General features: G+C 34.1%; 3 protein-coding genes across 3 annotated transcripts; all 3 read right to left on the reverse strand.

Moving 5' to 3' along the window:
* Positions 1 to 709: 709 nt before the first annotated feature.
* On the reverse strand, positions 710 to 1529 carry LOC114399829 (zinc finger protein ZAT11-like). Its single transcript, XM_028362047.1, has one exon. It carries the CDS (start codon positions 1390 to 1392, stop codon positions 877 to 879), a length of 516 nt encoding a protein of 171 aa, XP_028217848.1. The 5' UTR covers positions 1393 to 1529; the 3' UTR covers positions 710 to 876.
* A 4376-nt stretch (positions 1530 to 5905) lies between these two features.
* On the reverse strand, positions 5906 to 6721 carry LOC114400101 (zinc finger protein ZAT11-like). Its single transcript, XM_028362385.1, has one exon. It carries the CDS (start codon positions 6603 to 6605, stop codon positions 6138 to 6140), a length of 468 nt encoding a protein of 155 aa, XP_028218186.1. The 5' UTR covers positions 6606 to 6721; the 3' UTR covers positions 5906 to 6137.
* Positions 6722 to 8861: 2140 nt separating this feature from the next.
* LOC114400099 (diaminopimelate epimerase, chloroplastic-like) lies at positions 8862 to 13062 on the reverse strand. Its single transcript, XM_028362383.1, has 9 exons — positions 12609 to 13062; positions 12369 to 12536; positions 11958 to 12028; positions 11618 to 11675; positions 11248 to 11427; positions 10802 to 10886; positions 10308 to 10367; positions 10122 to 10195; positions 8862 to 9227 (listed from the first exon to the last, which is right to left on the reverse strand). The coding sequence occupies exons 1-9, from the start codon at positions 12873 to 12875 to the stop codon at positions 9111 to 9113; spliced, it is 1080 nt and encodes a 359-aa protein (XP_028218184.1). The 5' UTR covers positions 12876 to 13062; the 3' UTR covers positions 8862 to 9110.
* Between the last annotated feature and the right edge of the window lie 640 nt (positions 13063 to 13702).

Here is a 13702-nt window from a genome sequence, read left to right on the forward strand (position 1 = left end):
TATGTTTCAAGTTATATACCTACAAGTTTACAACAACAAAACCTTATCTCAAAAAGTGAGAGGTTAGCTACATATAAATCACAAACATCATTCAATATGATTAATTAAAAGTTAAAGTTCTAGAAATATATTATTTAACTTAAGATCTCTCCTAATCATTTTCTTCCAACATTCTTTTTAGCCTTACAATTTACCTATCGCTATAAATAAAAAAAAACCAATTAAATTTTTTCTCCTTACCTTTTTCTAACCAATGCTTGTTATAATCTACTGTTCTGCCAACACAAATTCAAGTCTAGAAAGGCAGAAAAGTATTTCCTTTTTTCCCATTTTCATTAAGTTTCCTGATTTTGACAGTCAATGAAAATAACACTATTTATTTTTCCAACAGTTCTCTTCATACCAACACTTTCCCGCAACGACAACAGCCAAAAATGACAAAAGTCCAACCTTAAAGTTTGAAAAACGGGAAAGATTCTTCCATTATTAATTAACTAAGATTTTTTTGTGGTAATAAGTTTAAATTAGAGAAATACGCATTTCTTATAAGATTAGGAAAGATCACCATCTTAACGAAAGATTTATACTGAAATTACATATTATCTGCCAAGAGAAAGGTCAACCAAATGTATCAAACCATCCAGAAAGTTAACCAATAAATATTATTGTTTCATCTATACATGCGTAAGCAATATATATCATCAGTTGATTGTGAAGAAAATAAAAACCAATTCTCACGTTAAAAAAAATTAAAGAATACACTACAAGACTTCAAAAACAGGACTACTAACTAAATACAAATTCTCACCCCGAAAAAGAAAAAAAAAAAACTAAATACAAATCAGCGTTGATCACAAAACTGATAACAATAAAGAATCAGGCAAAGGCACCAGCATTCGGTGCCATCTTTCCAAACAACAACTTCAAGTCGTTCTCAAGCGGTGTTAGGTTCAAGTCCAAGCACGTAACCACCCTCGTGCTATTCGATCTTTTCAAAACAGGCATTTGTGTAATAACCTGTTTTATTGAAGAAAAATCTTCGTGGATGGTTGTTCTGTGCCTTCTCATGTGACCCCCAAGTGCTTGTCCCAATGAGAATTCTTGTCCACAAATGGAACACTCGTGCATTTTGGGTTTGTTTGCCAAACTTAGAGATATAGCATGTGCTTTGAGTTCATGATCTCCCTCAAGTTTCGACCTTTTGTGGCTAGCCCTATGGCCACCCAATGCTTGAAAGGAAGAGAATTTGCGGTTGCATGTCTTGCACTCAAATTCCACAGCCTCAATTTTTTTTTGAAGTAGTTTCTCATTTTGTTGGGGATGAGAGAGCATCATTAGACAATTTGCCAAATCTATGCTCTCAAACCCCTTGAAATCTCTCTGTCTCTTCATGGATACGTACGAAGAATTAATTACAATATGGAATGTAATAAATTAATGAGAGTGTGTAAACAAGAATTTAGAAAAATGAGATGTGATTGGTGACAAAATGAATATTTGAGAATGAGTTGTGGGATTGGTGAGTAAAACTTAGAAATGGAGGTATATATTTATAAGGCGCTATACTATTACTAGGAATAAAGTCAAGGAATTTGACTGATTTAAATAAACTAATTGTGGAGGCTCTCTTCTATTAGTAGTAAAATCAGTGTTTCAAAATGTAAGAAAAGAAAGCATTTTAATAGTGAACAAATCTAAGACTAGCGGCGAAAAACAGAAGCTGATGTGGGTCTGTCTCTATGACTGGTCGTACTTTGAAGAGATAATGACATGAATGCCCTTTGTGCTTATGTAATATTCTGCTGTGATGCTGGCGTAGGGATTGTCTCTTTTGGGTACAGAAAATGTTTTGCTCACGTGGGGTTTACGCATACTACTGGTTAATGAATCCAAACCGCGTAGGAGCTACTTGGTGATGGCCAGCTACCCACTGTACCAGTCGTGGATAGCGAGCTACCCTACAACTGGAGTTGGTAAGTTGGTTCTTCTTTGAAACATGGAACGTCCTCATATTGTATCATATAAATAAATATGAGAGGAGGAGTATCTAGACATTAGTACATTTTTCATCATTAAATAAAAAATACCATTAACAAAATTTTATAATTTTTAATAAATTTCAACTCATGATTAAAAATCTATTCAAAGTTCATATCTTCCTACTTTTTTTATAATTAAGCATAATTAGCTACGGGTCTCTTAATAATTCTTGTGTTGGGTGCGCAAAGCGCTTGTTTAATTATTTCATATAAATCGTACATTTTTTTTAATTATCATAATTGTAATTAGAACATGCATTTGATTTTTTAAAGAACTTCAAAATACCTCTAAAACTTCGGTCTTAAAGATTATATATCATCCTTTCTAACTAATGTATTCCATAAAAATGAAACTTTTAAATTTTTTTTCTTCTATAAACTCAACTTATATATGTTCCCTAGCCGTAAGGTTATATATCATTTTTCTATAATTGAGTTAAGACGTCGTAAGTAGTATTAGATATATGCGTGATAGCTATTTGATTTAATTCTCAAAAGCTTCAAGATGGACTGCGTGCGTTGACATGTACTGATTTGGTGTGCAGCACAAAATCGCAATTATTCGAACAGAATGGGGGGTACTTACTTTTCTAAGAGTACATAGTTTTGTCATGATCGTGTCATAATGTGGTACACACTGACCAAATTAAAGTAAAAGCCACGTGGTAAGCATGTTCACACCAAAAAATATTCGACCTGATCAATATTAGTATATGACATTTGAGAGAATGTCAAGAAAATGAAAGTTGATGCAGGCAAAGTCAAAAAACGCCAAAGTAGGTAGTGGCGTGTGTGGAAGAAAACGAGGGAGTGGAACATCACACAGGCAACGGGCAGGGAAGGGAAGCCTCAAACAGTACTTAAGCACTTGCTAATGGAGATTTAGACAGGTGATTAAATTTTTTGTACGAACTCTTATCTTTTTTATGAATGTGGGTATAATAATTCTTCTAATTAACACTAGCTATTTTCTTATTTGGTGAGCAACTCTTCCCAATGAAATCTTTGATATTAATTTAACAACTAGTAGTAATTTTCTAAGTAGCGATGCCCTAACCAGTATTGTATACTTCTCGTTTTTACCACTTTTTCAAATGGAAAAAAAAAAAAAAAGAAAGTCAAGTTAAAGGTTCAAAAAGCTCAAACCACAACTTGTAGAAGTTATAATATTGTCCAATCTAATTCTAGGAAACATTTCATAATTGATCATTCCGCATGTCATAATGAAGACATTAAGCAACCAGTAAATTTTCTATAATTTGTATTGATATATGGAAATTTTAAGTGTAAACAAAAATTTGAGATAATTTTCTAAAGCAATTAATAATTTAATATTTTTTTTACCAAAAAATTCATTCAAATTGTTTAAACGTTTCAGCCCCTCATACGGTCGTTGGAAAAAATAATAAATTGTTTACTTATCACAATACTTCAAAATTCGTTAATTGAACGTAATGAAAATACAAACATGTCATAATCCTCTTCTCTCAAGACCGGAGTTTTCCATTTTTTAAAAGTATCACCTTGTAACCTATATCAGCAAAGTCACCATGAATTATTAATACTCACGAAATATTAAACTTGCCATAATTCAAATCACATAAATGCAAAATAGTAAAATGTTAACTCGCCTAATTAAGTTATCAAAGCTTAATTAAGTAGGTCTGTACTGTATGTTACAATATATACCCGTTATTGCTAGCTATACATACCAAGTACGTTATTTCAAAATCCACGAAGAAATTCCCAGGTTATTCTTGTTCAACTCGCAACTGCGACTTTTTCAAAACAGAAAACAATATAAAACTATACATATACAAGTATATATAGTATAAGAGTCCATCATTTACAGAAACTTGAAACATTAATAATCGATCGCATCCAAAGAAAAGAATAGAAATTAAAAACGATTGATCACAAAGAAATATTAACTTTAGGTGCGGTTGTGATCTGGAACAAGAACTTCAAGTGATTCTCCGATCCAAAGGCGTTAAGTTGAGGTTGAAGCACATGGTCATTGCACTACTACTGCTAGATGCAAGAACCTAGTTTATAGAAGAAAATGAAAACCCTTCTGTGTGTTTTCTCATGTGGCCTCCCAGTGCCTGACCCAGAGAGACTCTTGTGGCTAGCCCTGTGCCCACCCAACGCTTGAAACGACGTGAATTTGCGGTTACAGGTCTTGCACTCGAATACTTCTCGGGTTGGACTATCTCCTGCTTGAGACAGCATTTTCAAACAAACTGAAGTAACTATGCTCTTTACTTCTTCACTTTCTCTATGTCTCTTCATGGATGTGATTTAATTAGGTACAGATCGGATGAGACTATCTCCTGACTATTTTTCCTACTGAACCATCTTTTGACCTATTGTCAAGACAACAATGCCCTTGCTGCTCGCGTAAGTGCTGTCCGCTGACGGCAATTTTGACTATGCTGACATTTTCCCTTTAAACTTAAAAATAAAATAAGCATAATTTAATATTTTAAAAATTAGAATAGATTAGACTTTAGAGTGTCATATTTAATAGAATATTTTTTAATTATAAGTAAAATTCATAAATCCAACTCTTAAATTTAAAATTCTCATAAAATAGATCAAAGTTACAAAATTTCACCTAATTAAAAACTATATGATAGTGCATCACCTTATTTTAATTTAATGAATGATGTAATTTTTAAAATTACTATTTAATTTATATTTATAATTTTTTAAATCATGTAAATTTATATATATATATATATATATATATATATATATATATATATATATATATATATATATATATATATATATATATATATGATAGTGCATCACCTTATTTTATTCCCTTACAAGTGTTTATTGAAAAGTTTATTCACACGTGACTAATGTCTTTGAAAATTGAAAGAGGAACACACAATGAGAGAGGGGGGAGGATATGGGTTACTTTAACCTCTTTGATTTGTGAGGAGAGAAATAAAGTGAATAGAAATAGAAGAAAGATAATTAGAGAAAAGAGAAATAAAGTAAAAATAAAGTTGAATGTTTGATTTAACAAAAATAGGTGAAAAATAGAATGAAAATTAAAATAATAAATTTATAAAAATACTATTATACCCTTAGCATGTGAGATTATGACTGAATTTAATAAATTAAAATGAATGCATAATCAAATAAATTATAAGATTTCATCGATTATATATTACAAATAATTGATTTTGCTAAAAGCTCATGGAATGTTCAAATTCTAATTGACAATCGATTATGCAAATTCCAATAATCCATTAATTTTTGTAACAAAATAGAAGGACAAAAGGATCATTCAAGTATGATCACGTGTTTATCTTAATATCACGAGACAAATTAAAAGTCATTATAGTGGGAAACACACATTGAAATTTATTTCCACACAAAATACTCCTCACCAAACACATCCTAATTTCTGTCTTCACCCGCTTCCTGTAAATTGTTTACACAAAACCCAACGCTAGGAAGGTGGATCCTTTCTTGTGGGTGTGAGGGACATGTCTAATCACTAATGGAAAAGGATTGTTTTTATATAAAAGAAAAAAAATCTAAACTATATAATCTTTTATATGAACGTGTATATTAGAAATTAAGTGTTTCAAGCACTTCTCAATTAAGATTTAATATAATCTACTATTTAAAAAAGTCGTGCCACTCTTAAAAAAAAAACTCACATAAATAATGTATTTTATTTTAATTTTTCAATATTTATTCTTCTCACTTAATATAATATCATATCATGATCTCGCAAACGAACAAAAGTCACGTCGTTACAGAGTTAAAAGATAGACAGATAGTTAACATTTGGTCCTTATTTACAAAATTAAGTTAAAAGGAAAATCAAATTGGCCAAAAAATAATTGAAAAATCAATATTATTAAAACACTAAGAACTTTTGATAATCGTATTAACAAAATAATACATGTGTCCAGAATAAAGAATCAATCATCTATAAGGGAAAAGTCAATAAAATTTTCACACAAAAAATGAAAGAATACATGTGTCCAGAAACAGGTAAAAAATGTAGAAAAGTTAATAAGAACAAAGAAAAAGGAGCTTGGGTGACTTGGTAGTTCAGTCATTCATTCTCTACAGGTGTAACTCCAAGTCCAAGCACATAACTCTGGTGCTATTCGACCTTTTCAGAACCGGGATTTTCGCAATAACTTGGTCGATAGAAGGAATTATAGGAAACCCTTCGTTGAGAGCAGCTCTGTGTTTTCTCATGTGGCCACCCAGAGCCTGGCCCAGAGAGAATTCAAGTCCACAAATGGAGCACTCGTGCATTTTTGGTTTGTTCCACAAGCTAAGAGTTTTGGCTTGTTCTTTGAGTTCTTCCCCCTCTAGCTTCTGCCTCTTGTGGCTTGCCCTGTGCCCTCCCAGTGCTTGAAAAGAAGAGAACTTGCGGCTGCACGTCTTGCACTCAAATTCCACAGCCCCAAAACCTTTCTGTTGTGCCTTGTTGCTTTCTATTGGACAAGAGAACAGCACAAGACATTTTGCCAAATCTAAGCTCTCTGACCCTTCATTATCTCTATGTCTCTTCATTCCTAACATGTTGTTGCTATATCCCAACGGTTTAGCACCAAAAAGAATAAGGAAATCTTCTAGGTGTTGCGTGTCTAGAAAGAATGTGTTGTATGAAAAATATGAGACTCGATGAGAAATTCTTAAACATGCGTGTTTGGTATTTATAGAGGGTTGGAATTGGAGACGAGTAAAGATAACGTGGAGGGGACACTTCAAAATTCAACCAAAGTCTAATTTTCAAACTAGAATAAAATAACAAGTTGGACTACGCTTTTTGACTTGTTGTAATGACTTAAAAGCCCCTGATCCTTACGTTGTCTTCTTTGGTTTTTCCACAGCGGAAAATATTTGGTCCACGTGACGCTTATGTCCTACGCTCACTTCTACTTTTCAGTTTTCGGCCGCGTAATGCCACCGAGTGAATTAACCACGGAATACAAAAGTTCCTCGAAACATCGACATGTACTAAGAACATTCTGTGTAGTTTCCAGTGTTAGCAGAACTAGTGAATAAAAACGGCAAGCATCAACTGAGGCAAGGTCAGCAAATTTACTATTCTTTCTGCAGACAGATTTGATTGAGTGGTAGCAAAAGCATGTTTTTCTTTGTGACCCCAACTGCTTTGGTTGGTAGAGAACGATCTGAAAGCTCGTGCTATGCTTTTCACACGGGGATGCTTGAACCGGCGGCAAAACCGGGCATATTTTGTGTAGGTAGTAGTGAAACTCCATACCCAGTCAAATATGAGCAGCAGATTGGTAAACAGATGAATAGTCTAAGAGAGTTAAATTAAAAGAAAGAATAATATATAGAAAATTCCATCACTTGATGCCTCCCTTGTAGATAGAATTATATGACTAGTTAGTAGCTAGAATCAATTCACATATGCGAAAGGAGCTCCATCTGGAGATGCAGTTAGGTATGGAATTTGACTTTTTATTGCTTGGTTACATTACTCGAGTTATTCGCTGTTTGTCATCTGTGTCCTCGATCATCTCCTCAATAGATGCCTATATATCTTCTGAGACATTGAACTTGTATTATGATGAACCCGTTCATATAGAACAGAAGGATTTAACTTATGATTTATTCCCGTATACACCATCAATTTGCTCCCTTAAGTGTAACCCTAGCTCCCTCCTAAGTAATCTTCATATATAGTAATAAAATTATATAAGTAATTTTAAAGTATTGCATATTACGTTATATAATCTTTCAAGTATTGGTTTTTTTTCCTTCAAATTAGTCCCTTGATGTTAATAAAATATCAATCCAGAAACTAATTCATTTCATTAGAGAGTGTGATGCTTCAGAAACCAAATTGAGAGTTTATTCATTTATTCACATTTCACGAGATAATAGAATAACCGAAGAGTAAAAGAAATGTTTATGATTCATTGATGTCTTAAAATAAGGTTGTCGAATAATTCAGGAAATTGCTGTTGAAGATGAAGATATTTCATTTATCCAACAATTCCACATAATTATAAGACTAAAATTAACATGGCACTTTTCTGCTTGGACACGGATATTTGATATACTGCCACCGTGTTCCTCTCATCGAATCAATTTCCTCGTTCCCGTGGTCGTGGACTCGTGGTTCAGCATTACTGTATCCAAGAGCATATGTTTGTTTCCCTTGGTTAAAGTAAAGAGAGAAAGGAAACTGCAAAGTGCAAACTATAGATGCAAGAATTTTACATTACCACTCACATCTGCCTTGAGAATATTCTCGACATATTCTTTAACTTAGTGGCATTTTTTGAAACATTCTGATAGTTGTGTATCACTTGCTGCAATTCTTAGACAGTTGCCCTCGTGTGTTTCATATTTTTTTTATGCGTCTAAGAACTAATGCATAATTTTCAGAAATCAGTGATACTATACACCATACAATACAAATACTTATATCCAATCTGAAAAAAATGGATATCCTGTATTTCTGTAAGACACCTAAAGAAATGACACAAATGAAGAACTATAGTGTGATTGCTAACTATTCGCCGTAGTAGAGTTAGAGGCCAAGGCTGTCCAAACCGCTGCAATTTTCTCTAAATCCCGCCCCTCCTCTTCTGACAGCCTCTTTCTATTTCAGCCTTTCAAATTGATATTCTTCAATATTAATTTTAAAACTCTTAAAGAATACTGACTTATTAAAAAAAAAGTTCGCAGTTGCGTCTAAAGCCGTTCGTGCATACTCAAATGGAGGGTTAAGCATAGTAACACGGTATTGGAACCACAAACAAAAAACGTGATGGTGAGGGGAATTGTAGAATTGATAAGTGCAGAATGCCATCGAGATGGGCCGTTATCAGTATGTTTGCCTTGTCTCGATTTCTCATTGCTTCATTTCTTTGAGGTTAATATAGCACAAAACAGATAACAAACCGTTGTGACACATCCAACCAAAAAAGGGTAGGAAGATATAAAGACGTGGCAAAATATTAGGAACAAGCAGAAAGTCCACCTCTCATACAAATATTATTCACCAATTCCTAATTCCATATTGGGTTTAACAATGGGGGCAACATATCAAAGGGGCAAAGAACCATAATAAACTACATCGGCTGAGCCTGTCATATAAACATGATTATCTTCCTCCCTCCACTCAATCTGAAGAGGCCCTCCAGGTAGATCAACCGTGCAATTCTGTATCAAATTGACAGATTAAAAAAATTATGGCAAAATCAACGTACAGTTTTTTTTTTTTTTTGGAACAGGGAGGAAGCACTTAACTAATCAAAAGCATAAAATAGATAGCAATAGAAGTCAAGGAAACAGAGCTTAAACATCTTTAAAGCTAAAAGAAACTAAACTACTAGTCATTACAATCCAAGTACAATATCCTCTTAATGGGAATCTTCGTCCTCTACAAAATGTCATGTCTTCTTCAAGAATATAAAATAGCACAAAGACAGGAAAAAAAATATGGTTGCTTCCAGCAAGCAAGAAAGAAAGGAAACAAAGAACAAAGGTAAAATATAGAAAAAGAGTATTGGGGAAAGGAAGAAAAGGGAAAAACATGATAGGTAGGAATCTGAGTTCAGAGAGAAGAAAAGAAAAAGAAACTTGAAACAGATAATAGGTGGCCTTCGCCAAAGTGGTCTGGTCACCGGAAAAAGTTGCCTTCGTAGGAGAGGAACGAAGGTCGCAAAAGAAGAAGAATTGTGTGTAGATGCAGCAGAGAAGGAAAAGGAGAACATTAGAGCAGAATTTGCGCATGAGAGAGAAGAGCTTCTCTTCAGAAGCTAACCTAAAAACATTTTCAAAACCCCAAAATACCCTAACTATTAAAAGTTAAGGGTATTTTAGGGATTTCCGAGGGGCTTTAGATTCGTGGGTGCAAAAAATGCCCAAGAGGCACTTGTGGCCACCCATCTCCGCCACTATCACGGCAACTCCAACCGCAGCACAAAATTGCAATGCAACAGCATTTGCATAGCGACACGCTAACCAGTCACTATTGACTACTATGATTACGAAAAAAAATTTAATAGAAAATCAATATGTTTCATATTGTTACTACAAAAGTAGCAAACTCACCCTCCCAGCACGACCCTCAAGAACTGCTGCAACAACAGTAGCACAAGCTCCAGTTCCACAGGCTAGGGTTGCTCCTGCACAACAAAACATGAGCTCTCCCATATAAAATTTTGAGGCACCTTGAAACTTACCCCAACAACTGCAGTAACAATAATAATAGGACACGAGATGGATAGATTTTCTAACCTGCTCCCCGCTCCCAAACACGCATTTTCAAGTGAGAGTTAGATAATACTTGCACAAACTCTGCACATTAAATAAGAAATCATACAATTAATGAGGTATGACAACTATATTAGTATGATGATGACTACACACATTTAGGCCATTTGAGTCATGCTCAAGGAATCAAAACATCAACAGTGAAATTTTGGTGATAAAACATCAGAGCTGGCCATAATTGCACAATATTATATGCTCTGCATAAGGAGAAGGAACATACCCCACCAAGTCCAAGAAAAATTACCAGCAATATCATGTTCTCAAGTATTAAACCAAGAATAATTGCATGCCACTAAGTCTCTAACCACCATATTGGCAGAATGTTCGTCTGGCTTGCCATAACAAAGCTATATATTGCTCAAGATTTTTTTAAAAAGCCCCTAGTGGCAGAAATAAAAAGATTGACGGGGTCGGCATAGGTAAGGAAGTTGACATTCATAGAATAAAAAAATCTTAACCTGTGTTAGTTCGTGCAGGGAACACCTCATGATGTTCAAATTTTGGCCCAATTTCTGCTAGCTTCAATTCATCAACAAGCAAATTCTGTTGCAACAAGATTAAAACAAACATGATATATGCAGGAAAAGCAGAAAAATGTTAAATTGGTGTAAACCTGCTGTACAACAGATAAAAGTTGACATGTTAACCTTTAAGATTCAATTTTAAAAAAAAATCTAGTAGTGACATAAAAGAAATAACATTTCAAAGGAACTATGTTTCTTTGGATAGAAATGGTTGCACACTCAATTGTGTGTAATCTATGCATTTTATTAGTATATAACATCATTTTACTGATCACAGATTTGTCTTGTCTTCCTACTATTCCACAATGTTTCATTCAACTGAATAGATCTAGTATGCACTGTTTAATACATAAATGGAAATTGTATGTCAAAATAAAGACCTGGCTTCCTTCTCTACTGAAAGTTACACAGTGTGGATTCCCCATGCTAACACAGGTCACATGCCAAATAACTCCATCTACAACTAGCTGTGATTTAACAACAGCATTATCCTTATTTGCAGGTAATTTAGTAGGCACATCCAAGGCTTTAAGAACTGGCTCCCCCATATCAACTCTGACCTGAAACAGTTAGTATTATTGTCTATCAAACTGAAGAAAGAGGAGAACCAATACCAGATAAGAAACAAAAAGAAATTTCCTTCCTGATGTGAAACCAATTAAAACACCTTAAAAGCAACATGAACTGATACCTTTAAAACAATATCACATCAATAAGTAAAGTGCAAATATTTGACTCATAACAACATACATTTCCATCCTCCAAGACTTCAGGAATAATCAGACCAGCACCAGTATGAATGGTAAAACTGCAAAGTACAAAAATACATTGTTAGATTAAATTTCATGAAGTCCGGTATTATATAATGATAATAATCGAGGTGGCACATAAACCATAGTAAAAAGAAAAATCATCATCAATTTATCATCTTCATTTTCAATAGTATCTAATACGTATTAAAAATAGCCCCAAAAGACTATCACAACTGACAACCAACAAGACAAAAGTATAAGATGGTGTGAAGCAACTGGAAAGGGCAATCAAAAAACAGAACAGAATTTTTTTTAGAAAGAACGATCATTCACCATACCTATGCCTCCCATGTAAATTCTCAAGCTGAGAAACAAATTTGGCAAAGCATCGAACTCCATTGCCACACATCTATGAAGAAAAAAGTGTCAATCCAAGAAACAATAGCAAGCTTGTGAATGATTAAAAAACAAAAAACTAAGTTCCTCAGTGGTTACAATTCTCCATAAAACACTTATAAGAGAAGAAACTAAGATGTTAAAATAAATGAAACTTCTCCCATAATTTAGAATCAGTTCATGTCGTGTACAAAGCTAGACCAGAAAGTTTCTATAAAAGTTTAAAAAGCTCAAATCATTTTTGCCTTCTTAATTTCTTTTCTTGTAACTACTTATAGAGAGATTTATCCAAACAGGGCCCAAGTCCAATCAATCAAAAGCATGCAGGAATAACAGTTCGTAAGAAGAACTACCTCAGGCTCACTACCATCAGAGTTAAAAATCCTCATGGTATAATCGGTGCCATTGATGCCAGGCAATACAAAGATAACTCCGTCAGCTCCAACGCCGAAGTTCCGATCACACAGTTGCACCGCTTTCTCTGCACTGATCCTGGGCTCGGACGTGTCTCTATTGTCAATCTATTCAAAATCACGCGTCAAAACCGAACACGGTTATTTTGTAAGGAAAAGCGAAGCGGAACGTGGACTCACCAAAACGAAGTCGTTTCCGAGGCCGTGGTACTTGGCGAAATGGAGAAAGCCGGACTCCTTGAGGTTGAGGAAGGAGGCGGAGGAGGTTTTGACGGCGGTTTCGGTGCTCATAGAGGACGCGACGAGGCGCGAATTAGGGTATTTGAAAGTGCGTTGCGGTGTGGGCAAAGTGGATCTGGGAGAATGGGGAGAGAGGCTATTGACGGAGGCGAGAGTGCGGCGGGTGGGGGATGTGAGAGGAACGGAAATGGTGGCGGCTATGGCCATCGCTGTAGCTTCGAATGGCGGCGGAAATTCCACTCAGCCAGTGTCACCGTCTCGGTTTGACTTGGTCTCGGGCCGCGAAACCCCTGCTTGATAAGGGATTCGGATTCTCTACGGTTTTTGTTTCTGGATAACTGTACGCAATCTCGGCCGTTTAAGCATATGCATTGAAAATGATTGTTTATTTCCTCATATAGTCTTTTTTTTTAAGACGACAGCCCCCTTTTAATTTCGATATAGCGTGAATTATGTGAATATTTTTATTACGAAACAAGATAGAAACAAAACTTAAAATACAATTCTCTTTTGACGGGTTAAGTGCATTTATCTGTGAGTTATTATAAATCCATAACATCATTTTTAAATTTCACGATAAAAAAAAAAGTTCGATTAATTTTATGGCTTAGACCGTCTCTTTCATATAACAACATCTTGCAAGTGCTTTAAAGTTTTTTTTTTTACAATAAAAAATTTAAGTGAATTAGATCCTAAAAATTTAAGATTAAGACATGTCAAATTATTCAAAAAGTATTTATAAAAATTTATAAATTATTCACCAATAAAATCTTATCACTCTTTTTCTTATCAAACCAATAAATCTTTGTTGATAAGTGATTCAAAGTTATAAAATTGTAAGACTATAATTGTTATGTTTATTCAGTAAAAAAAAAGAATTTTTATGTTCTACAATACTATTATTTGTCTTTATTATAAGATCCGAGATTTCTTTTATAAAGTTGAATTTAAATGTCTTATATTAATTATTTTTTAAAACAAAAAGATGTCATTCATTAACGACAATTTTAAAACGACGTGACAAAAAAAACAAA

This window comes from Glycine soja, chromosome 19, assembly GCF_004193775.1.
Source record: "Glycine soja cultivar W05 chromosome 19, ASM419377v2, whole genome shotgun sequence".
Taxonomy (NCBI): Eukaryota; Viridiplantae; Streptophyta; class Magnoliopsida; order Fabales; family Fabaceae; genus Glycine; species Glycine soja.

Excerpts from the sequence above, each read along its gene's own strand:
- LOC114399829 (XM_028362047.1), bottom strand. The coding sequence starts at position 1,392 with ATGAAGAGACAGAGAGATTTCAAGGGGTTTGAGAGCATAGATTTGGCA.
- LOC114400101 (XM_028362385.1), bottom strand. The coding sequence starts at position 6,605 with ATGTTAGGAATGAAGAGACATAGAGATAATGAAGGGTCAGAGAGCTTA.
- LOC114400099 (XM_028362383.1), bottom strand. The coding sequence starts at position 12,875 with ATGGCCATAGCCGCCACCATTTCCGTTCCTCTCACATCCCCCACCCGC. Across the intron at positions 10,368-10,801 it reads CCCTGCACGAACTAACACAG|AGTTTGTGCAAGTATTATCT; the intron begins GTTAAGATTTTT and ends TTTAATGTGCAG. Across the intron at positions 10,196-10,307 it reads TGTTTGGGAGCGGGGAGCAG|GAGCAACCCTAGCCTGTGGA; the intron begins GTTAGAAAATCT and ends TTTGTTGTGCAG.